This window comes from Triplophysa dalaica, chromosome 12, assembly GCF_015846415.1.
Source record: "Triplophysa dalaica isolate WHDGS20190420 chromosome 12, ASM1584641v1, whole genome shotgun sequence".
NCBI lineage: Eukaryota > Metazoa > Chordata > Actinopteri > Cypriniformes > Nemacheilidae > Triplophysa > Triplophysa dalaica.
Genome location: NC_079553.1, coordinates 8,957,960 through 8,983,363, shown reverse-complemented (window position 1 = coordinate 8,983,363; position 25,404 = coordinate 8,957,960). Strand labels below are relative to the sequence as shown.

Sequence of the window (25,404 nt, the reverse complement as noted above, 5' to 3'; positions counted from 1 at the left end):
CATTTAATACTGTATGATGTTACATAAACAATCAATGACAGTTTTTATGTTTAGTCATAGTTGTTTAAGGGTTTCTTGTTTGTCATGAGTCATTAGACTGTCCACTGATCTGCAAAACAATCACCCAAGTCCTCCACAATCTTTGCTTTTTCAGCATTTCTGGATATTTGACTCATGTCCAGCAGTAATGTTGATTCCTCTTTTCACATTGAGGACAATCAAGAGACTCATAGATTGATATTTGTAATAAACTAGAGCTTCTGTCAAGAGAACGAGCCTTTACAGATAAATATCACATCAAGCTAACGTGGTTTAAAGAACGACCATGGAAATCAAATGAAATACATTTGTTTATCACTGAAATCAAATCAACATGATAACAGAAACGTTTTATGTTCTCAGCTGCCTTGAGCCACGGTATGCGGTGTCCTTATAGTTCTAAGGGGGAAATCAGGCTAAAATGATTAATGCTTAACGTAAGATTTATCCTTGAGGAATCGTTGTTTTGACAGAACCAAGAGTTTATTACAAGTAAGGTTTGATAGAATGTTGTGTTTTCCTTGTCGTTGTTTAGGCATTTAATGCGTGTTAGAAAGTCCCTATTATCAGACTCTGTTCATCTCGTCGCAGACAAGTTTACAAGCCACTTTTCCTGTGTTTTTCAATCTTGTATTTTAACCCTTATGAATAGCAACGTTTGCCACACAATAAGAACCGATTTAGGCAACCATAAACAACGCAAAATAAGGCATTTTGAGATTGTGCGATTCCTTTGTAGAGCAGAAAATACATCATGGCCACCATCCGTACTTCGCGATACTTAAACGCTGTAACGTGACATGTGCAAATACCCTATCCTGCATTGAGAAGGACAGCCGATCTCATTAACTTACAGACACAGAAAAACATCCAAATAAAAGGTACAAAGTAAATATTGTTGACAGATGTTTTTATTTATCTATTTATTTATTTTTGCCTGAATTGATATTTAATTATAAATGTCAGTGTTTATTTACTTATGTATGCATGCATTTATTCATATTTTTTTTTCTTCTTGGTAATTTTTTGTCATTCATTTCTCACTCCAAGACTTTGTTAACCATTAATAAACCACTTATAAATGATTATAAACACAATTAATAGTAGATTGATGTGGTTAGGATTTTTTTTAAATGTGCCTGGAAAAAAATATGATCAGAAGTATGAGTACCTCATAATAATAATAATAATAATAATAAGTAAAGGCCGCACTATTTTTATTTTTCCAAGTGAACAAGCTGTGTTCTGATCATGTGCGTTTCATCTGCCTTAAATTAAATCATATTAGTGATGTCGACACAATTACTGTATTGAGTCTAAATGAATGCTTGACAAGCTTGAGTTTGAACAATTTCGTATGACAATAAACAATTGATCAAGTCTAACCAATAAATTATATTTTTGCCTTTATTGGACAGACAGTAATTTTTGGAGAGGACATGAAGCGAAGTGGCTGAGAGAGGGGGTGGGGTCGGGAAAGGACCACGAGCCGGGATTCTAACTCGGGTCGCCCGGGACGCACCGGCGCCATATGTCAGAACACGAACCGCTCCACCATCGGCTCTGACCCAACTCTAACCCTCTTTAACTGGAGCCAAAACGCTTCTGTACTGCACGTATACAGTAGTAAAGTATTGAAATTACTTGAGATATGAAAACGTTGTTTTCACGTGGGTAAACTGAGTGTTTGCTGGCTTCATTTCACCACGGATTCCTTTGTGAACAAGGCAAAGCCTGACGCTGGATTTGCGCAGACTAGATAAAAAAGCAGTTCTATCTTATGTGAATAAAAATATTTTTATGTTGCACCATTATTACTTTTTTTTAGAGATCGCTTGATATGTCAAGCGTTACGTGTCTAGCTTCAATGCAAAACCTACTTATTCAAAGTAGTCGTAGGTTTTTTGCGTGATAGATTCATTTTCTTGAGCCCTGCTCTGGAGCAGAAGTTGCTATGGTTATTTACATTGGAACCACAAGTTGAGGTTATCAGGCAACTTACCAACTTAACGGTGTGCCGCATGACATACTTTGTAGGTCATGAATACACCCCTATTGGTCCTAACACCTGACGTTCCATTCATTACATTCCTAAGGCTCGCTGATCTGAAATAAACAAAACACATGTTTTATGACAATGACAAGTTTGCTTGGTACAAAGAGCATGAACCACATCTGAAACAGATGCAAAGAAAGCTAAAACACAGTACCTTAAACCACTTGTGCTCAAAGATCTCTTCCAGCTGGATCCGCTTTTCTGGATTCCTTTGCAGACAATCCTCAACCAACCGGCAGCATTCTGTTCAGAAAGACAAAAGACGATTATCATCCCGAACCGTGAGTTCATCTGAATATCACAGCTCCAATCATTCATCATCTTATTCAATTATTTTATGAAAGCACTCGTTCTGTTTTCTATCATTCAGAACAAAAGTTGGTCTGATGAGGATCTCACCTATAGTCAAGCCTTCTTTGCACCACCTCCTCTCATTGATCTGGTCCAGGTCATCAAAGCGAGGGAATTTTCCGCAGAGCATGACAAATAACAGCACCCCGAGCGAGTACACTGTCGCTGGCTTTGCATAGTACTCGCCCGTTAGGAAGAACTCAGGGCATAAGTAGACGTCTGTGCCTGAGGAGAACAGATTAGCGTGCAATAAATGTGATGTGTCAAAAGTGAGCAAAGGCACTATCTGCAAATTTCATCTAGTATTTATGTAAATGCCTGTTTGTAAAGGAAAGTGATAAAACATACCCATAAAATCTGTGTAAGCCGAGTTTTTAAACAGAGCGCCACATCCGAAGTCGATCAGCTTGACCTCCATCGTGTTCGGGTTAATGAGGATGTTTTCCACTTTTATGTCTCGATGGAAGACCCCCCGCATGCAGCAGATTTCAGCAGCTTCTGTCGCTTGCCCCAAGATAACCTGCGCCGTATTCTCGTCGAGTTTGCCTCCTGAGTGGTTCATGAAACTCAACACATCCTCACAGGGAGAAGGGCGCTCCAGGACCATGACGTAGTGGTCCAGACGGTCCTCCCAGTCCAGTAACTGGATGATCGAAGGAACATATGTTCCCTCACAGGCCAGCATTTGAAGACCAACCTCTCGAGGAAGGAGTACAGGATAACCCGGCTAGAAGAAACACAATTTTTTTTATCAAACAAGGATTTATCACAGTCTTAAACAAACTTCCGTTTGTGTACTTAAACTATGAAGTTGTTGTTAATTGAATGACAACACAAGCTACTTACGATGTCGATGTAATCATTGATTACATATTCGTTCTTCCAGACAATTTTCACTGCCACCTGATCAACGGAACAAAAAATGGATTTGCGTAAGCATTCATCCTGAACACAACTCCACTATCATACATTAAAAAGGACACATTAAGGTATGAAAAGAATAGGGCTAGATATCAAAAAAGATGAAGACAAGACAGAAAAAAACTAAAACCTTCAAGCCATCCTGCACACGGGTTCCCTCATAGACTTTTCCAAAGCCGCCTTCCCCCAGCATTTTGCCGATTTCATACTGGTTCCGATTTATTTCTGTTAAAAGATAAAGTCAGTAGACATGAATTACCAAACATAAGCAATACTTACCTTTTAAAAATGTTAAATCGTGCTGGGATTGTGAAAGTAAACTCACCCTGAACGTCAACACCGGGATTGTTTTCCTCCAACTCCACTTTAGACATCCATTCTCGATACAGAATGAGATCCTCGTTTTCAGAGCGGACGGGAGTCTGGAGGCCGTCAACAGGATCTTTGACCTGAAATGAACAATAATAAAAGTGGTGTTGTGTACAAATATATGATATTGACATATGTTGACTTTCAGATTACAGAGTAAACCAACAACTAAAATCAAAACCCATTTGTTTGCTAGGTGCTCCATACCTGGAACCACTTGTGTTTGAAGATATTTTTCAGACGAATACGTCTATCTGGATCCTCCTGGAGACAGTCTTCCAACAAACTGCAGCATTCTGTTCAGAAAGATTATTATTACCTTAAACCGTGAGTTTATCTGAATGTCAATTTAAACGTCACACCTGCTCTCATTCATCATCTTATTCAATTCTTTTATCAAATCGTTATTTTTTCTAGCATTCAGAACTACAGTTGGTATGATGAAGATCTCACCTTCAGTCAAGTCGTCTTTAGACCAGATCGAGTTCCTGTCATTGCAGTCGGGGAATTTCCCGCGCAACATTGCAAACAACAGCACCCCGAGCGAGTACACCGTCGCCGGCTTTCCATAGTATTCGCCCGTTCGGAAGAACTCAGGGCAGAAATAATCTCTCGTTCCTAAAGAAAACAGATTCATGTCACCGTTTAAATTGCCACAGCATTTCGTAGCCACTAAAAGTGAGCCTAGCACTGAATCTGAATGATGTCATCTTATTTCCACAAACGGCCATGTGTCTGACATACCTGTAAAAGTCTTGTAGGCAGACTTATGAAGCAGCTCTCCGCACCCAAAGTTGTCAAGCTTGAGGTCCAGGGTGTCTGCTTTTATGAAGAAGTTCTTCAGCTTGATATCCCGATGGAAAACACCCCGCTTGCAGCACATGTGGGCAGCCCAGGTTGCCTGCCACATGATCTCCTTGGCTGACAGCTCATCAAGCTCTCCCCCTTTACTGGCGAGAAACTCGTCTAAACCCTCACAAGGAGAAGGGCGCTCCAGCACCATGACCAGGCGGTCGGGAAACTCCTGCCAGTCCACGAGCTGCAGAATCTCATGAACGACGTCTCCCTGACAGGCAAGTAGGTGAAGACCCACCTGACGGGGAAGGGGTGCAGGATAACCCGGCTGGAAGACAGACAAATTTCAATTTTGGAAAAACTCAAGACAATATGTGAATGTTAAAAGTGAGGAAGATGTTTTCAGTTGAAGAGGAACAGGTACTACTTACGATGAAGATATAATCCACCCGCTCCATGGTGTTAATGTATTTCACTAGCACCTGATCAACAAAAGAAAGATATGATTAACAGTCAAGTCGTGCAGTAAATAGTGGACATAAAATACATTGAGAAGGTTTTTAAAGGATAGAGTGAGATATTAAACAGATGAGCACAAAACAGATGAAAAACTATTTTCTGGGTATTTACCGCAAGTAAATAAAAAACAAACCTTCAAGTCATCCTGCACACGGGTTCCTTCATAGACAGATACTGAACTGTCTACCGCCAGCAGTTCACCGACCTTATACATGCTGGAGTTGATCTCTATTAAAAGAGATCCATAAATGTAGTCAACATTAAAAAAATTTTAACAATATTTGTTCCAATTACATACGAGCAAAAGTGTTTATGTGTATGTTGGGATTTTGGAAGTAAACTCACCCTGAAAGATCACACCAGAGATCTCCTCATCTTCCAGCTTCTCTTCAGACTGACCGACTGATTGAGATTGCTGGATTTCTGCACCCCCGTCTGCCTCATTTGGGCCTGGATTTTGAACATCACCGCTGTTCAGATCCAACCCAAATTGCATTTGAGAGTCAGAAAAGACTGGATTCTCCATATCTGGGAGTGGATCCTGACTGGTGAGGATCTCCGGGCCACCGTCGAGAGTTTCCGGATTTTCCAGGATCTCTGGAACGAAACCCTGTCCGGACATCTCATCTGTAGAGGGGAACGAGTTCAAACACAATCAAATTATGAGAATATTTATGGAATGAGGAACACGTACATTAATAATCAATCCTTTTGACTGATAGACTAACAATTAAAAACTAAATAACAGGAAATAACGAGAGGAAAGGGCGCGAAACACAGAGGAGACTCAGAGAGACTGACAACATCCAGACTTCAAAACTGAAGTCATTTTATCCAGTGAATTAAAAGATTTACGTTATATATCAAATCATTAGTTATTAAACATTAAAGTTTGATTAAAATATTGTGAAGCAGTTCACACATCTTTAAGATGATAACCTTCATAAACTATTGATTTGCGGTCATAATCCTTCATAACACTTTTCATGTTGAAAAGTTTAGGGTCAGTTGTGTATGCTTAGGTGTTGTAACTTAGACAAAAATATATATTTGTACAAACATATTATACATTGGGTTTTGCCCATTGTGTGACATGGAGCAAATCATGCTTGAAGTATTCAAACGTAGATTGACAGGAACTCATTGAATGTTTTTAAGCATCTCACAGAAAGATGTTAACAAGTGATCTGGACCCTAAACATTTCAAGCGAAGGTAAACAAAGTAATGACATATTATTGACCTTCGGCTGCCACAGAGACAGAGACCAACGTTACATCAGTAACAGGAGGTCTCTCCTCATCCAGAGTCGTTCTCCACGTCCAGAATAAGTCGACTTCCTTGTCTTCTGCTTCACAACTCTCATCTTGATCTTTGTTTGATCCCAAAGACCAAAATAAATCATTTTCTGCACTTGCACGATTCGCAGGCGAATTATTTCTAACATGACTTGCACTCGGTGGAATAGCTCTCCACGTCCAAAATAATTCACCCTCATCTCTTTCCCAATCGGTCGATGGTGTACATTGTTCGGACACACCGCTCCGATGCACAACTCCTTTACCAAATTTCTGCCCCATATTCACTGTTTGCAAAGAGAAATTCGTCGACCGTTTGAGAGCGCGAGTAGCAGAGAATGCTGAAAGCAAAACTTGTTAAAGCAACAAGACTAAAAAACCGGGGGGGGGGGGGGGTGCAGGGGAATTCTACAATGAATAAGAACTCCGATTAGCCAATCAGAGTCAAGGGCCACAAGGGTTTTATTTTTATAAGTATACACTGAGATAAGGTGTATCCATGACAACATTGTTTTAATAAGACGGTAAAACATACGGTGGTCCACTGGTGCACAACAAAACGAGATTTATTATTTTATTTTTTACCAAAAATTAGTTCACAATACAACACTGAGGGTAATTATTACACATTTAAAATTTGAGCTTTGTCAATATTTTGAAAGATGTGCATCATGTGTTTCTTTAGACCTTTTATTTATTTATTTTGTATGTATAAAATGTTGTTTGTTGCTGAATTCCCTTGTGTATAGTTTTCATGATATTTTTATCTTTTATGCTTTGTTGTTTTCATTTTTGTATTTGTTTCATGTATATGTTGTTGTCAAGTAAGCATCAATAAAACTAAATGAGGAAACCTTTGAAGGACGATGACATGACAACTATAGTCACAGGAATTGATGGTGCATTGTCTGCTTTTGATGATCTTATGAAAGATTAAAAATCTTTAAAAAATGAAACCGTTTTCAACTGTTAAAGTGTCAGGTTTAGCTGTTTCATATGATACTGTTTTATATATTGACATTAATACTGTTAATCTTTATTAGTGACTGGTGTTTGATACAAGGAGTCAGAAGCTTTGTTACAAGTTAGTTTAAATATACTCTTGAATATACAGTAAAAAATACATAACTTTTAGTTAAAGAAATTTAGTCCAGTTCAGAATTTAACTTGAAAGTAAAATGCACTTCAGGCAGCACTTGTTCTTTAATATGCTTTAATAGATCTTATGATCTTTAATAGATCAAAGTTTATGTTAAAGCAAAATGTCCATCAACCTTCAATCCATAATTATTCAATTTCTGTTTCCAATAAAAGACAGATTTTGGTTATTGGTTTGCCAGGTAGCTGCTTTGGTTTTAACTTTCACATGACGTACTAATCCTCTTTTGACTAAATAAAACCAAAACCAGGAACAGCTTGGCACTATATGGAACTCTGTCATCCATCATGACATTGAAAATGGCTGTGCTGAAACTATGGGCGCCGTAAAGGACGATTCTAAGGGCCCAGGCTGATTTAGGGCCCAGAAGAGCAGACCCCCTTTTTATTTTCCTATTTGTAGGGGCCCAGAAATTTTGGTTTCCATAGGGCCTAGAATTTCTGGCGGCACCCCTGGCTGGAACCACAGTGTTTCAAATGAGAGCCACCAACCCCTGTGCTGAAGACCTCAAAACCTTCTACCAAAACCTACAATAAACAACACTAACCATCTCTATCTTTCTCACACACACACACACACATACAAACCTGCACTAAGAAATGCTGAATTAAATAAATATTTTCTTATTTGTACAAATTTATGCTTCACGTTTTTCAGATCAGACCCCCGTCCCCGTCCCTGTTTGAACTCAGTTCAAAACTTGAAAGCGCTGCTGTGACACACAAGCACTCGTGGATGATTTTTCATATGACATATTTTAAACCTGGGTCAGCTGACATGATAAATGGACATGATGTCACTCGAGTAAAAACTTACACTTAGAAAAAATACCTTTAAAAAACTGTTTATTATTTGCTTCTATGATACAGTGCAGAACAGAAAATGTTTGTAAGTGATATCAATAAATTTAACAATACAAATAAAACAATTGAGTAAATATCAGAGAGCAAACGTCAAAATATTATCATTAATAAGTGAATTTAAAACAAAATTTATCTATTTTATAAGCAATTTTAAATCTAGACTTAAGTTTTTTAAACCCCAATGCAATATTACTTATAGCAGTAGATATCATTTTTACGTACATAAACCACATATTTTTGTCATATTCATATGTGTTTATTGTCTTTTTATCAAACCTTCTAAAGGGAGTGTCTGTCAAATGTGAGTTATATTTTAACATGGAAACCAGAGAGGCAAATGTTTATGGGTTTTTCCTTCATGCTTCTGTATTCGACTTCTTTGATCACACAGTAGCTACTACTATAAAAAAGTGCTTTAAGGGGATATGAATGAAATATGAATAAATAAGTGATACAAACTTGTCCTAACCTGTCTGAACTTCTTCCTCTGATAGTTTCATCATCTGCTAATTCATCTCTGAAAGAAGGCCAAATGGTGAATCTGTCATGTTCATAAGGACCTCATACCATCTCCCCTGAGGTCAATTGGATGTGTCGGTCTTGCTCTACTCATCCCTTTCTCAGATCGACTCCACAGCCGGCAAATCTGTTCTTCCCTGTAAGGATGGAGGACAATGGCGAATGGAGATGTGAACTCTGGAATAAAAAGGAGAAGCTAACATTTGTAAAATTTTCACTGAAAGTTGGTAAGAAAAATGAAAAAAGGAGAAATTGTTTCATGTGAAGCACGATGTGTAATGTGATGTTGTCAATATATTGTTTCACACAGAAGGTTCCAGTGGACATCTGGGTTTGTGTTGCCATCAGCAGTGGAGTTGTGGTCTTCATCTTGCTCCTTGTTGTCATCATCATATGCATTCATTATTATTATTCTTAGACACAAGCAGGTTAATGCGTTTACAGTACTCACTCAGTTAAGATTTCTATAGAAAAGGAGTAAAGAAAACTGTCATCTACGCAGGTGAATGTATGAAATGTAGAACTCCGTAATAAAGGTTTTTTGATTCTTCTTAACAGATGGTGATGTACAGGCGACGAAAGACCAAATTCTGCTGCTGCAAGAGGTAAGTCTGGTGATCCGTGGAAAACTAAACACACAAATGGAAATAAACTAAAATACTAATAATCATAATGCTTCTATCACAGTCCCCAGCCAAAAGGATTCTACAAGACCTGAAAGTACTTGGCATTTCATGACTGAAAAGGATTAAAATCATGATTACACTGTAAATACTTGATATATTACACGATTAAAGGTGTAAATAACACAATATGATGTCATTTGCAAGCTAATTATCTGAAATATATTTATGGTTATTTGTTTGAATATTGCTTGAAGAGAACAAAAGATAAAACAAATGGTAAAATGCAACCGCAGGTCCATACTTTGAGTTCTAAGCACAAATCATATATCTAACCTATTCATTTAAGATGATAATTTCACCCAAAATGTACATTTTCTGTAAAGTCATGCTGATGCTGTGTTGTTATATTATTTCATATAGTTTTTTTACTACCTTATTTACCTCTTTATATTTTGGTGATTCTATAAAATTTTAAAGTTTTGTCTCACTTGCATTATAATTTAGTTTTCTAAATAAATACCAATAATCTGAAAAAACATACGGTTGATAACGCTGAAAAAGCAAAATGACCAGCTCCACTGCTCAATTTGGGTGTAAATTAACATGACCACCACTAGATGGTAGCAGAGCATCGTTACGGAAACGTCCTGAATTCATAATAGCGTGTCAAACTGTTGTAAAAGAAATACATACAGAGGGTGGACAAATAACAATTCGACCAGGGTACTTTTGAATAGGCTTTATCATCAATGGATTACTTGTTTGTCATGAGTCATTAGACTGTCCACTGATCTTCAAAACAATCACCCAGGTCCTCCACAATCTTTGCTTTTTCAGCATTTCTGGATATTTTACTCATGTCCAGCACTAACTGTATGATGTTGAGATTCATCTGTTTACATTGAGTTCAATCAAGAGACTCATACACAACTATTACAATAGATAGAAACATTCAGTGCTGCCCACAAAGTCAACACCATTCATTTGAAGTCAGGTTGGTGTAAAACCTCTGAAAATGGTTTTGGAGTAAAAAAATATATATAATTTCCTGATATTTATAAAAAAATAAATCTTCTGAAAGACATCAGTGAATGAAAAAATAAGATGTATAAATGAAACACAAGAAATTTACACCAAAACCATTTTCATTGATTGTTGAGGTGACAACATATAGTATTAACAATCAGAGGAATGTAAACTTTTGCCTATTTTTAGAAATTCTGTTATTATTCTTTAGTGAAATAACTTGCTCAGGGGAGGACTAAATTAATAATAAACCTTAATTTTCAAAAATCCTCTTATTTTTCCAAATGTTTAAACTTTTTCCAGATTCTGCCAGGGGTAGATCTCTTTCACAGGTTTTATAAAGGACTAAACATACAAACCTTTTGAAACCTCTGAGCTTGATGAAGACATCACGGCAACTGAGCACACATATTATGAACAGACCGCTTACAACAGCCGAAGATCCCACAATGACCCCTAAGGCAAAAATGCATAACGCCCTATACTTTTAAATTGCTTTAACTGAATTCAGTGTAGTCATGATTTAAACATTTACAATTCTTGACCAGACATCCAGTAATGTGTTATGATCCCTGCTGATTCTCACCTTTTAATTTGGTTTTACACCGGATTGACATCGGCTCACTTCTCCTGCATCCTTAATGTGATGTAATGCTGATGTCAAAATACACAACTGAACAAACTGACAGCACGTCAGCAATCTGATACCATGTTTCATAGATTATTTTTTGGACTTCTTCCATTTACTTGGACCTCAAATTGATACATAGACTGCACAACATTTGGATGATCCCAAGAATCTCAGCCTTGTTCGTCCACGAATACTCACAGTTTAGACCACTGACGGCCGATGAGACAAGATTACAAGAGACAAGATTACAATCTCTATGTAAAGCAAAGAGGTTGAAATAAGAAAACAATTGCTTCCTCAAGTGCAAAGCTAGAATTTAGTGAAGCTGAAATGGAGGAAAACAACAGTGCACACACACTAGCCTATTGTAGAAGACCCACTAGGGAAGTACAGATCAGATATAAGGAAGAGGTCAAATGCCTAAATATGTTTTTTTACACTTACAAATAGAAGAAAGGATCGTCTGGGCATCTGTACTGACCTGCAGTGAATAGTTTTATTAATCAAATAAGAGTTACATACAAGAAATTTTGTATTTCACTTGATATAATTTCAACATTTTCAGTAGAAAGGAAATAAATGTTATGCAACCAGAACCTGTTTACATCCAAACTTTTAACCGGGGCTAGATGTCACAGTCACCCAAAGAAATTGTCGAGGTGGCCATATCACAGTATTGTGAGGTTAAATTAAATAAAGGCTAATTTTCTTTATCAAACACAAATTGTTAAGAGTTTATGGTGATGTGCTTCAAAAATTATAAAAATACTTATTACACAAAACTAAAACTTTGCAGTAGGTCAATTCAAATCTTTTTCATGAGTAATAACATTTTTATCGAATGGCCAGTCAACACTAATGTACCTCCTTCTGCATTATAATTACATTTCGTTTAATAAACTTGGCAGGCTAACATTAATGTTAAACATGTTTTTCACCTCTAATCTACAGTCTAATAACCTACACGCAGAGTCATTTCATATGTCATTTCACACTGTAATTACACCCGAAGATTAACATCATCATCACAACTCCAGCCATGATCATAGCAGCACAAACAGATCTTATAAACTAACACATCCATCTGACGGTTACTCGCAGAAGGCCACGCATGGCTAATGCTAACTACCTGCGTACTCCTTCAGCATCCAGCACTACCTCTATTACCTTTCCTATTGGTTTATGGAACTGCCAATCCGCTGTAAACTAGGCAGAATTCATCACAGCTTTTTCCAAACATTCTGGTCTTTCTCTTTTAGCACTTACTGAAACCTGGATCAAACCCGAGGACACTGCCACACCGGGTGCACTCTCCAATAATTGCACTTTCTCCCACAGCCCACGCATATCAGGGAGGGGCGGAGGAACTGGTCTACTTATTCCCAATGACTGGAAATTCAAACAGCTTGCACCCTCATGCAACAACACCGCCTTTGAGTTTCATGCTGTCACTGTCATCTACCCTGTTAAAACGTATGTTGTAGTTATATATCGTCCCCCAGGGCACCTTGGACTCTTCTTGGAGGAATTGGACACACTTCTCTCATCATTCCCCGAGGATGGTACTCCTCTGATGGCACTTGGTGACTTCAACATCCACCTGGAAAAACCACAGGCTGCTGACTTCAACTGTTCCCCACTTCAGCAACCCATAAATCTGGTAATCAACTTGATCTCATCTACACACGCTATTGCTTATCCCATCACTCCCAGGTAACCCCACTGCACACGTTGGATCATTTCCTCATCATTCTTGATCTCGACTTAACTTCTCCAGACACTACACATGCCTCCCTACTGGTCACATTCCGACGCAACCTACGATCACTCTCTCCCTCCCGCTTATCCTCTGCAGTCTCTGATACTCTCCCACCCGCTAAACAGTTCTCTCTCCTTGATGCTAACACTGCCACCAACACCCTTTGCTCCACACTAACCTCCTGCTTAGACATCTTATACCCTCTTAGATCTAGACCATCTCGTGCATCTCCTTCTGCCCCCTGGTTATCTGGTGTTCTCCGTGAGCATCGCACATCTCTCAGGTCTGCTGAGAGAAAGTGGCGCAAATCAAAAGAACCCACTGACCTCTCTCTCTATCAGTCTATTCTCTCTTCCTTCTCTGCGGATGTCTCCTCTGCGAAAACCCAATACTACCACACTAAAATCAACAACTCTCCTGACCCTCGTACTCTCTTTAAAACCTTTTCTGCTCTCCTCTGCCCGCCTTCCCCCTACCCTCCATCAGACTTAACAGCTGACGATTTCGCATCGTACTTTGTAAAGAAAACGAGCACCATCAGCAATCAATTCTCTGCGCCACCGCCTCACAGTCAATCCCCTGACACATGCTTGTTCCCCTCATTCTCTCTCCTATCTGAAGAGGAAGTTTCCAAGGTAATTTCTTCCAAACACCCGACTACCTGCCCTCTAGATCCCATCCCCACCCATCTCCTCCAGGCCATCTCTCCATCGGTTGTTCCCTCTCTGACTCAAATTATCAACTCGTCTCTCACCACTGGCACATTTCCTACACTCTTCAAAGAGGCCTGTATTACCCCACTACTAAAGAAGCCTACTCTTAATCCTGCACTGTTAGAAAACTATAGACCAGTATCCCTACTCTTGTTCGCTGCTAAAACTCTAGAACATGTTGTTTGTAACCAGCTCTCATCTTTCATCACCCAGAACAACCTCCTGGACAGCAACCAGTCTGGGTTCAAGAGCGGTCATTCTACTGAGACTGCGCTGCTCTCTGTTATTGAAGCCCTGAGACTGGAAAGAGCCTCCTCTAACTCATCTGTTCTTATCCTACTAGATCTATCTGCCGCCTTTGACACCGTTAACCATCACATCCTCCTGTCCACCCTCAAGGCGATGGGGGTCTCTGGAATGGTGCTACGATGGTTCAGGTCTTACCACTCGGGTAGGTCCTTTAGAGTATCTTGGAGAGGTGAGGTGTCGGAGTCCCATCATCTCGACACAGGTGTGCCTCAGGGCTCAGTGCTTGGTCCGTTGCTATTCTCTGTCTACATGACATCCCTTGGCTGTGTCATTAGGGAACATGGCTTTTCCTATCACTGCTATGCGGATGATACACAACTCTACATGTCTTTTCGCCCTGACGATCCGACTGTCTCTGCACACATCTCAGCTTGCCTAGCCGACATCTCGCTCTGGATGAACGCCCATCACCTGCAGCTGAACCTTCCAAAAACAGAACTGCTTGTAATCCCGGCTGACACGAAGACTCATCACAACCTTTCCATTCAACTGGGCTCATCAACCATCACACCTTCCAGAAAAGCAATGAAACCTGGGAGTGGTGATCGATGATCAGCTCAACTTCACGGATAAAGTTGCCAGCACCGCCCGGTCCTGTAGATTCATCCTCTACAATATCAGGAAAATTAGACCCTTCCTATCAGAGCATGCTAAACAAATCCTTGTCCAGGCTCTTGTCCTGGCCAGACTGGACTACTGCAATGCACTACTGGGAGGACTTCCAGCTTGCACAACCAAACCTCTACAGATGATCCAGAATACTGCGGCAAGAGTTATCTTTAAAGAACCAAAGAGAGCACACGTCACTCCTCTACTCATTAAGCTACATTGGCTTCCCGTAGTCGCTCGCATCAAATTCAAGACTCTGCTCCTGGCCTACAAGACCACTACTGGTTCGGCACCACCTTATCTTAAATCGCTAATGCAGACATATGTACCCGCCAGATCCCTACGCTCTGCAAACGAACGACGTCTTGTGGTGCCATCCCATAAAGGTAAAAAATCTCTCTCGTGCACCTTCTCCGGATCTGTTCCACCTATGTGGAATGATCTGCCCACTGCTACAAGATCTGCAGATTCTGTAGCCATCTTTAAGAAACGCCTGAAAACACATCTCTTCCGCCAACATCTGACTGATCTGTTCTGACTCTTTTCTTCTCTACTCTAAAAAAAAAAAAATGTATGAATGAATGGTTCCGTATACTGTGTTAGGCTATATGAGACTAGTCTTCTTTTTGATTGCACTCATGCTTTTGTTGTACTTATGCTATCCTAATTGCTTGCATTATCTACCCCACTTCTAAGTCGCTTTGGATAAAAGCGTATGCTAAATGACTAAATGAAATGTAATGTAAATGTAATGTTATGTTGTATCTATCACAACAATTCAAATATCACCCTCAGTTTACGAGGCAACATCACATGACAAACAGCATAAAATGGTGAACTCACTGTAACAAACACTCTTTGTGTTGTGACGTTGATATACCAAAGGGAAGTAGCATCTCACTCTTAAAAAACAACCAAAAACAAGTACCTTTAAAAAAAGTATATTTATTGTTTTATCATACGATACAGTTCCAAGCTTGAGGCAGAACATGTATTTGAAGAGTTTGGTTCAAAAAGAGATAATTAATAAATGTATTGTGCATTCCAATTAATATCAATCAAACTGCAGTTGGTTTGTTTTGATTTAAGCCATAACTAAAAAAATACAAAACAAAACGTGAATTATTTTTATAAAGTTGGGTATCTCTTAAATAAATTCTTCATTTGTGAGCAATATCAATAAATACAAAAATCAAACAATACAGTAAATATTAGCGAGCAAAAGTGTGAATTTTAAATTTTGATCATAAAAATAAGTCAATTTAAAAATCTTACACAACTTAAAGGTCCAGTGTATGTATTACATTTTGCATCTAGTGGTGATGTTGACCCTTCCCCCATCCTTTTGAAACACTACGTTGGCTGACACAGAACAATGTCGTCATGTTTTTGCTTTGATGGCGATAATAATTTTTATGAAATGCGTTCTGCATACCAGTTTGTCCATTAATGGCTACTGTAGAAACAACATGGTGACTTGTGGACCCGCGGTGTATGTAGATAGAAGTAGCTCATTCTAAGATAATAAACATAACTTTTTACTATGTATACTCATCACTTTGTCACGTAGACACTCATCTGAGATTCAACGGGGCTGAAATACAAAAATACAATACATTACAAAGAGAAGAACAAAATAGCAATGACATGAAGAGATAGAGTCACGTTACTGTAGTGAAGTTGAATCCACTCCTCTAGGCTCTTTCAAACACAGTGAATGTGTATCCGGTGCCAGGAGAGAGAGATGACGCTGTGTCACCGTCACACCACCTTGAATCCATTTGAATCGATCCGCTGTCATACTAGATGACTGCATCTCAATATATAGGCGTAGTTGCTATTGTCATTATACTATTGCAAAGTAAACTCTGTCTCTTATCGCGCCATGAAAACATTCTGCACGTTATGGACTATGAGATAATGAAGTTCACGAGAAACCAGAAAATATCTAGATTACATATTTAACAGAAGCCCTGAAAGTTTATACCAGTTGGTGGTAAACATCATCAGAGCTGCAAAGCAAAAATGCCATCAAAACCTGTTCAGAAATTAAACATTTGTTATCAAGGCTTCAACTTTACCTGAAATATAGAGAAAAAGGACATCATTAAGTACATCTTAATTCGTTTATGAACAATTATGATAAATAAACATTTTATTTTATTTTTTATTCATAACTCATAGTCAATGCTCCAACTCACGTGTTTGGGTCTCACAATTAGACAAATTCAGAAGACACAAGATCATACCTCTGTCCATTATCAGTCAAATGCACGAAGGGGCGATTCACATTTTGCGTCTAAAACCGCGCTGAAAAAGCAAGCCGTACAGCTTTCTCATGCAGTGCGGCATTCTGAAAAGTTGAACTATTTTCATCTTCACTGCTAAGACTTCCTGTGTGGCTCACCACCCTGTTTACTCTTTCACCGCCATTGACGAGTTATCTCGTCATTTAAAAGAAAACGGTTCCCCGCCAAAGACGAGTTATTACAGCAATCAGTGTTTGTACTGTTTTACAGCAGGTGGCGCTTTTACATACCTTTGGGAAAAAGTACAGAATCCCAGAACGTATATGTTTTAGAGGTTTTTAATGATTGTTCTGAGTGTAATCTGGGCAGAATCTTTGACAAAAAAGGTTAATTATCTCAGCTGTCAAAATGAGGCATTTTTGAAGAAACCTACCCACATCTACGGAGTGATAAAAGAACGGACCAATGAAGATGAAGATATTCGGTTTCTTTTGTTTAAAAGCTGAGACGCTGTTCTTTCAGTGGACATTTTGTTTGTCCATATAATCTTTACAGAAAATGTACTGTGAGCCATTAAAGTTTGCTGAAAAATGTTAAAAAACGCTGGCATAGGCTGGCAACATTTAATACTGTATGATGTTACATAAACAATCAATGACAGTTTTTATGTTTAGTCATAGTTGTTTAAGGGTTTCTTGTTTGTCATGAGTCATTAGACTGTCCACTGATCTGCAAAACAATCACCCAAGTCCTCCACAATCTTTGCTTTTTCAGCATTTCTGGATATTTGACTCATGTCCAGCAGTAATGTTGATTCCTCTTTTCACATTGAGGACAATCAAGAGACTCATAGATTGATATTTGTAATAAACTATAGCTTCTGTCAAGAGAACGAGCCCTTACAGATAAATATCACATCAAGCTAACGTGGTTTAAAGAACGACCATGGAAAACCAAATGAAATACATTTGTTTATCACTGAAATCAAATCAACACGATAACAGAAACGTTTTATGTTCTCAGCTGCCTTGAGCCACGGTATGCGGTGTCCTTATAGTTCTAATGGGGAAATCAGGCTAAAATGATTAATGCTTAACGTAAGATTTATCCTTGAGGAATCGTTGTTTTGACAGAACAAAGAGTTTATTACAAGTAAGGTTTGACAGAATGTTGTGTTTTCCTTGTCGATGAAACTGCATTCATTCATTTATTTATTTATTTAGAAATTAGATGTTATTTATTAGAATGAACTTACTCGTTGTATAAACACCATGCACTGTGCTGTGTTTTAACTTTTCTGTTTTTCCTGTTTGCCCCTGTAAAGCTGCTTTGAAACAATACACATTGTGAAAAGCGCTATATAAATAAACTTGAATTGAAGTTGTTTAGGCATTTAATGCGTGTTAGAAAGACCCTATTGTCAGACTCTGTTCATCTCGTCGCAGACAAGTTTACAAGCCACTTTTCCTGTGTTTTTCAATCTTGTATTTTAACCCTTATGAATAGCAACGTTTGCCACAAAATAAGAACCGATTTAGGCAACCATAAACAACGTAAAATAAGGCATTTTGAGATTGTGCGATTCCTTTGTAGAGCAGTAAATACTTCATGGCCACCATCCGTACTTCTTGATACTTAAACGCGGTATCGTGACATGTGCAAATACCCTATCCTGTATTGAGAAGGACAGCCTATCTCATTAACTTACAGACACAGAAATACATACAAATAAAAGGTACAAAGTAAATATTGTTGACAGATCTATTTATTTATTTATCTATTTATTTATTTTTGCCTGAATTGATTGTTTATATACTTATGTATGCATGCATTTATTCCTTTTTTTTCTTCTTGGTAATTTTTTTGTCTTTCATTTCTCACTCCAAGTCTTTGTTAACCATTAATAAACCACTCATTTTTATAAATGATTATAAACACAATTAATAGTAGATTGATGTGGTTAGGATTATTTTTAAATGTGCCTGGAAAAAAATATGATCAGAAGTATGAGTACCTCATAATAATAATAAGTAAAGGCCGCACTGTTTTTATTTTTCCAAGTGAACAAGCTGTGTTCTGATCATGTGCGTTTCATCTGCCTTAAATTAAATCATATTAGCGATGTCGACACAATTACTGTATTAAGTCTAAATGAATGCTTGACAAGCTTGAGTTTGAACAATTTCGTATGACAATAAACAATTGATCAAGTCTAACCCATAAATTATATTTTTGCCTTTATTGGACAGACAGTAATTTTTGGAGAGGACATGAAGCGAAGTGGCTGAGAGAGGGGGTGGGGTCGGGAAAGGACCACGAGCCGGGATTCTAACTCGGGTCGCCCGGGACGCACCGGCGCCATATGTCAGAACACGAACCGCTCCACCATCGGCTCTGACCCAAGTCCAACCCTCTTTAACTGAAGCCAAAACGCTTCTGTACTGCACGTACACAGTAGTAAAGTATTGAAATTACTTGAGAAATGAAAACGTTGTTTTCACGTGGGTAAACTGAGTGTTTGCTGGCTTCATTTCACCACGGATTCCTTTGTGAACAAGATACAGCCTGACGCTGGATTTGCACAGACTAGATAAAAAAGCAGTTCTATCTTATGTGAATAAAAATATTTTTATGTTGCACCACTATTACTTTTTTTTAGAGATCGCTTGATATGTCAAGCGTTACGTGTCTAGCTTCAATGCAAAACCTACTTATTCAAACTAGTCCTAGGTTTTTTGCGTGATAGATTCATTTTCTTGAGCCCTGCTCTGGAGCAGAAGTTGCTATGGTTATTTACATTGGAACCACAATTTGAGGTTATCAGGCAACTTACCAACTTAACGGTGTGCCGCATGACATACTTTGTAGGTCATGAATACACCCCTATTGGTCCTAACACCTGACGTTCCATTCATTACATTCCTAAGGCTCGCTGATCTGAAATAAACAAAACACATGTTTTATGACAATGACAAGTTTGCTTGGTACAAAGAGCATAAACCACATCTGAAACAGATGCAAAGAAAGCTAAAACACAGTACCTTAAACCACTTGTGCTCAAAGATCTCTTCCAGCTGGATCCGCTTTTCTGGATTCCTTTGCAGACAATCCTCAACCAACCGGCAGCATTCTGTTCAGAAAGACAAAAGACGATTATCATCCCGAACCGTGAGTTCATCTGAATATCACAGCTCCAATCATTCATCATCTTATTCAATTATTTTATGAAAGCACTCGTTCTGTTTTCTATCATTCAGAACAAAAGTTGGTCTGATGAGGATCTCACCTATAGTCAAGCCTTCTTTGCACCACCTCCTCTCATGGATCTGGTCCAGGTCATCAATGCGAGGGAATTTCCCGCAGAGCATGACAAATAACAGCACCCCAAGCGAGTACACCGTCGCTGGCTTTGCATAGTACTCGCCCGTTAGGAAGAACTCAGGGCATAAGTAGACGTCTGTGCCTGAGGAGAACAGATTAGCGTGCAATAAATGTGATGTCTCAAAAGTGAGCAAAGGCACTATCTGCAAATTTCATCTAGTATTTATGTAAATGCCTGTTTGTAAAGGAAAGTGATAAAACATACCCATAAAATCTGTGTAAGCCGAGTTTTTAAACAGAGCGCCACATCCGAAGTCGATCAGCTTGACCTCCATCGTGTTCGGGTTAATGAGGATGTTTTCCACTTTTATGTCTCGATGGAAGACCCCCCGCATGCAGCAGATTTCAGCAGCTTCTGTCGCTTGCCCCAAGATAACCTGCGCCGTATTCTCGTCGAGTTTGCCTCCTGAGTGGTTCATGAAACTCAACACATCCTCACAGGGAGAAGGGCGCTCCAGGACCATGACGTAGTGGTCCAGACGGTCCTCCCAGTCCAGTAACTGGATGATCGAAGGAACATATGTTCCCTCACAGGCCAGCATTTGAAGACCAACCTCTCGAGGAAGGAGTACAGGATAACCCGGCTAGAAGATCAAACAAGGATTTAGCACAATTTTAAACAAACTTCCGTTTGTGTACTTAAACTATGAAGTTGTTGTTAATTGAATGACAACACAAGCAACTTACGATGTCGATGTAATCATTGATTACATACTCGTTCTTCCAGACAATTTTCACTGCCACCTGATCAACGGAACAAAAAATGGATTTGCGTAAGCATTCATCCTGAACACAACTCCACTATCATACATTAAAAAGGACATATGATACATTAAGGTATGAAAAGAATAGGGCTAGATATCAAAAAAGATGAAGACAAGACAGAAAAAAACTAAAACCTTCAAGCCATCCTGCACACGGGTTCCCTCATAGACTTTTCCAAAGCCGCCTTCCCCCAGCATTTGGCCGATCTCATACTGGTTCCGATTTATTTCTGTTAAAAGATAAAGTCAGCAGACATGAATTACCAAACATTAGCAATACTTACCTTTTAAAAATGTTAAATCGTGCTGGGATTGTGAAAGTAAACTCACCCTGAACGTCAACACCGGGATTGTTTTCCTCCAACTCCACTTTAGACATCCATTCTCGATACAGAATGAGATCCTCGTTTTCAGAGCGGACGGGAGTCTGGAGGCCGTCAACAGGATCTTTGACCTGAAATGAACAATAATAAAAGTGGTGTTGTGTACAAATACATGATATTGACATATGTTGACTTTCAGATTACAGAGTAAACCAACAACTAAAATCAAAACCCATTTGTTTGCTAGGTGCTCCATACCTGGAACCACTTGTGTTTGAAGATGTTTTTCAGACGAATACGTCTATCTGGATCCTCCTGGAGACAGTCTTCCAACAAACTGCAGCATTCTGTTCAGAAAGATTATTATTACCTTAAACCGTGAGTTTATCTGAATGTCAATTTAAACGTCACACCTGCTCTCATTCATCATCTTATTCAATTCTTTTATCAAATCGTTATTTTTTCTAGCATTCAGAACTACAGTTGGTATGATGAAGATCTCACCTTCAGTCAAGCCGTCTTTAGACCAGATCGAGTTCCTGTCATTGCAGTCGGGGAATTTCCCGCGCAACATTGCAAACAACAGCACCCCGAGCGAGTACACCGTCGCCGGCTTTCCATAGTATTCGCCCGTTCGGAAGAACTCAGGGCAGAAATAATCTCTCGTTCCTAAAGAAAACAGATTCACGTCACCGTTTAAATTGCCACAGCATTTCGTAGCCACTAAAAGTGAGCCTAGCACTGAATCTGAATGTTGTCATCTTATTTCCACAAACGGCCATGTGTCTGACATACCTGTAAAAGTCTTGTAGGCAGACTTATGAAGCAGCTCTCCGCACCCAAAGTTGTCAAGCTTGAGGTCCAGGGTGTCTGCTTTTATGAAGAAGTTCTTCAGCTTGATATCCCGATGGAAAACACCCCGCTTGCAGCACATGTGGGCAGCCCAGGTTGCCTGCCACATGATCTCCTTGGCGGACAGCTCATCAAGCTCTCCCCCTTTACTGGCGAGAAACTCGTCTAAACCCTCACAAGGAGAAGGGCGCTCCAGCACCATGACCAGGCGGTCGGGAAACTCCTGCCAGTCCACGAGCTGCAGAATCTCATGAACGACGTCTCCCTGACAGGCAAGTAGGTGAAGACCCACCTGACGGGGAAGGGGTGCAGGATAACCCGGCTGGAAGACAGACAAATTTCAATTTTGGAAAAACTCAAGACAATATGTGAATGTTAAAAGTGAGGAAGATGTTTTCAGTTGAAGAGGAACAGGTACTACTTACGATGAAGATATAATCCACCCGCTCCATGGTGTTAATGTATTTCACTAGCACCTGATCAACAAAAGAAAGATATGATTAACAGTCAAGTCGTGCAGTAAATAGTGGACATAAAATACATTGAGAAGGTTTTTAAAGGATAGAGTGAGATATTAAACAGATGAGCACAAAACAGATGAAAAACTATTTTCTGGGTATTTACCGCAAGTAAATAAAAAACAAACCTTCAAGTCATCCTGCACACGGGTTCCTTCATAGACAGATACTGAACTGTCTACCGCCAGCAGTTCACCGACCTTATACATGCTGGAGTTGATCTCTATTAAAAGAGATCCATAAATGTAGACAACATTAAAACAATTTTAACAATATTTGTTCCAATTACATACGAGCAAAAGTGTTTATGTGTATGTTGGGATTTTGGAAGTAAACTCACCCTGAAAGATCAGACCAGAGATCTCCTCATCTTCCAGCTTCTCTTCAGACTGACCGACTGATTGAGATTGCTGGATTTCTGCACCCCCGTCTGCCTCATTTGGGCCTGGATTTTGAACATCACCGCTGTTCAAATCCAACCCAAATTGCATTTGAGAGTCAGAAAAGACTGGATTCTCCATATCTGGGAGTGGATCCTGACTGGTGAGGATCTCCGGGCCACCGTCGAGAGTTTCCGGATTTTCCAGGATCTCTGGAATGAAACCCTGTCCGGACATCTCATCTGTAGAGGGGAACGAGTTCAAACACAATCAAATTATGAGAATATTTATGGAATGAGGAACACGTACATTAATAATCAATCCTTTTGATTGCAGGATATTGAAAAGTGACAGGAGAGTTTCACAGTACAGATTTCACTCCGATTCTCAACAAAAGTGTCATGGTTCAGAGGACAGAGGACCCAGACGCAGACAGCAGGTTAACAAGACATTTAACAATAAATACAAAAGAGGAAAACAAAAACCCACGAGGGGGTAAAACAACATAACATAAAGTGTGCTACAGGAATAAAAGACTCACTACACTAAACAAGACTAACTATAACATTTACATAAACATAGACTAACAATTAAAAACTAAATAACAGGAAATAACGAGAGGAAAGGGCGCGAAACACAGAGGAGACTCAGAGAGACTGACAACATCCAGACTTCAAAACTGAAGTCATTTTATCCAGTGAATTAAAAGATTTACGTTATATATCAAATCATTAGTTATTAAAAATTAAAGTTTGATTAAAATATTGTGAAGCAGTTCACACGTCTTTAAGATGATAACCTTCATAAACTATTGATTTGCGGTCATAATCCTTCATAACACTTTTCATGTTCAAAAGTTTAGGGTCACTTGTGTGTGCTTAGGTGTTGTAACTTAGACAAAAATATATATTTGTGCAAACATATTATACATTGGGTTTTGCGCATTGTGTGACATGGAGCAAATCATGCTTGAAGTATTCAAACGTAGATTGACAGGAACTCATTGAATGTTTTTAAGCATCTCACAGAAAGATGTTAACAAGTGATCTGGACCCTAAACATTTCAAGCGAAGGTAAACAAAGTAATGACATATTATTGACCTTCGGCTGCCACAGAGACAGAGACCAACGTTACATCAGTAACAGGAGGTCTCTCCTCATCCAGAGTCGTTCTCCACGTCCAGAATAAGTCGACTTCCTTGTCTTCTGCTTCACAACTCTCATCTTGATCTTTGTTTGATCCCAAAGACCAAAATAAATCATTTTCTGCACTTGCACGATTCGCAGGCGAATTATTTCTAACATGACTTGCACTCGGTGGAATAGCTCTCCACGTCCAAAATAATTCACCCTCATCTCTTTCCCAATCGGTCGATGGTGTACATTGTTCGGACACACCGCTCCGATGCACAACTCCTTTACCAAATTTCTGCCCCATATTCACTGTTTGCAAAGAGAAATTCGTCGACCGTTTGAGAGCGCGAGTAGCAGAGAATGCTGAAAGCAAAACTTGTTAAAGCAACAAGACTAAAAAACCGGGGGGGGGGGGGGGGGGTGCAGGGGAATTCTACAATGAATAAGAACTCCGATTAGCCAATCAGAGTCAAGGGCCACAAGGGTTTTATTTTTATAAGTATACACTGAGATAAGGTGTATCCATGACAACATTGTTTTAATAAGACGGTAAAACATACGGTGGTCCACTGGTGCACAACAAAACGAGATTTATTATTTTATTTTTTACCAAAAATTAGTTCACAATACAACACTGAGGGTAATTATTACACATTTAAAATTTGAGCTTTGTCAATATTTTGAAAGATGTGCATCATGTGTTTCTTTAGACCTTTTATTTATTTATTTTGTATGTATAAAATGTTGTTTGTTGCTGAATTCCCTTGTGTATAGTTTTCATGATATTTTTATCTTTTATGCTTTGTTGTTTTCACTTTTGTATTTGTTTCATGTATCTGTTGTTTTCATTTTAAGCATCAATAAAACTAAATGAGGAAACCTTTGAAGGACGATGACATGACAACTGTAGTCACAGGAATTGATGGTGCATTGTCTGCTTTTGATGATCTTATGAAAGATTAAAAATCCTTAAAAAATGAAACCGTTTTCAACTGTTAAAGTGTCAGGTTTAGCTGTTTCATATGATACTGTTTTATATATTGACATTAATACTGTTAATCTTTATTAGTGACTGGTGTTTGATACAAGGAGTCAGAAGCTTTGTTACAAGTTAGATTAAATATACTCTTGAATATACAGTAAAAAGACATAAGTTTTACTTAAAGAAATTTAGTCCAGTTCAGAATTTAACTTGAAAGTAAAATGCACTTCAGGCAGCACTTGTTCTTTAATATGCTTTAAT

General features: G+C 38.8%; 2 protein-coding genes across 3 annotated transcripts; both read right to left on the bottom strand.

Moving 5' to 3' along the window:
* Positions 1 to 1,425: 1,425 nt before the first annotated feature.
* On the bottom strand, positions 1,426 to 6,721 carry LOC130433477 (putative ribosomal protein S6 kinase alpha-1). Its single transcript, XM_056763368.1, has 14 exons — positions 6,292 to 6,721; positions 5,396 to 5,677; positions 5,184 to 5,278; positions 4,963 to 5,013; positions 4,481 to 4,859; positions 4,190 to 4,354; positions 3,944 to 4,032; positions 3,693 to 3,816; positions 3,498 to 3,592; positions 3,293 to 3,349; positions 2,795 to 3,173; positions 2,495 to 2,671; positions 2,250 to 2,338; positions 1,426 to 2,145 (listed from the first exon to the last, which is right to left on the bottom strand). The coding sequence occupies exons 1-14, from the start codon at positions 6,626 to 6,628 to the stop codon at positions 2,131 to 2,133; spliced, it is 2,334 nt and encodes a 777-aa protein (XP_056619346.1). The 5' UTR covers positions 6,629 to 6,721; the 3' UTR covers positions 1,426 to 2,130.
* Positions 6,722 to 15,610: 8,889 nt separating this feature from the next.
* LOC130433473 (putative ribosomal protein S6 kinase alpha-1) lies at positions 15,611 to 24,558 on the bottom strand. Of its 2 annotated transcripts, XR_008908579.1 has the most exons (15): positions 24,129 to 24,558; positions 22,988 to 23,269; positions 22,776 to 22,870; positions 22,555 to 22,605; positions 22,073 to 22,451; positions 21,782 to 21,946; positions 21,536 to 21,624; positions 21,285 to 21,408; positions 21,090 to 21,184; positions 20,878 to 20,934; positions 20,396 to 20,774; positions 20,096 to 20,272; positions 19,851 to 19,939; positions 16,231 to 19,746; positions 15,611 to 16,154 (listed from the first exon to the last, which is right to left on the bottom strand). XR_008908579.1 is itself a non-coding variant. In XM_056763365.1 (14 exons), exons 1-14 carry the CDS (start codon positions 24,463 to 24,465, stop codon positions 19,732 to 19,734), a joined length of 2,334 nt encoding a protein of 777 aa, XP_056619343.1. In that variant the 5' UTR covers positions 24,466 to 24,558; the 3' UTR covers positions 15,611 to 19,731. The 2 variants fall into 2 exon arrangements, 1 of the variants encoding a protein (XP_056619343.1); XM_056763365.1 differs by having other exon boundaries at positions 15,611 to 19,746.
* Positions 24,559 to 25,404: the final 846 nt, after the last annotated feature.

Bases quoted from the DNA above. Each gene is read 5' to 3' on its own strand.
- LOC130433477 (XM_056763368.1), bottom strand. From the start codon at position 6,628: ATGGGGCAGAAATTTGGTAAAGGAGTTGTGCATCGGAGCGGTGTGTCC. The intron at 4,355-4,480 runs GTATGTCAGACA...TGTTTTCTTTAG, and splicing joins TGCCTACAAGACTTTTACAG to GAACGAGAGATTATTTCTGC. The intron at 3,350-3,497 runs GTTTTAGTTTTT...TCCGTTGATCAG, and splicing joins GTGTGCAGGATGGCTTGAAG to GTGGCAGTGAAAATTGTCTG.
- LOC130433473 (XM_056763365.1), bottom strand. From the start codon at position 24,465: ATGGGGCAGAAATTTGGTAAAGGAGTTGTGCATCGGAGCGGTGTGTCC. The intron at 23,270-24,128 runs GTCAATAATATG...TCCCCTCTACAG, and splicing joins TGTCTCTGTGGCAGCCGAAG to ATGAGATGTCCGGACAGGGT. The intron at 20,935-21,089 runs GTTTTAGTTTTT...TCCGTTGATCAG, and splicing joins GTGTGCAGGATGGCTTGAAG to GTGGCAGTGAAAATTGTCTG.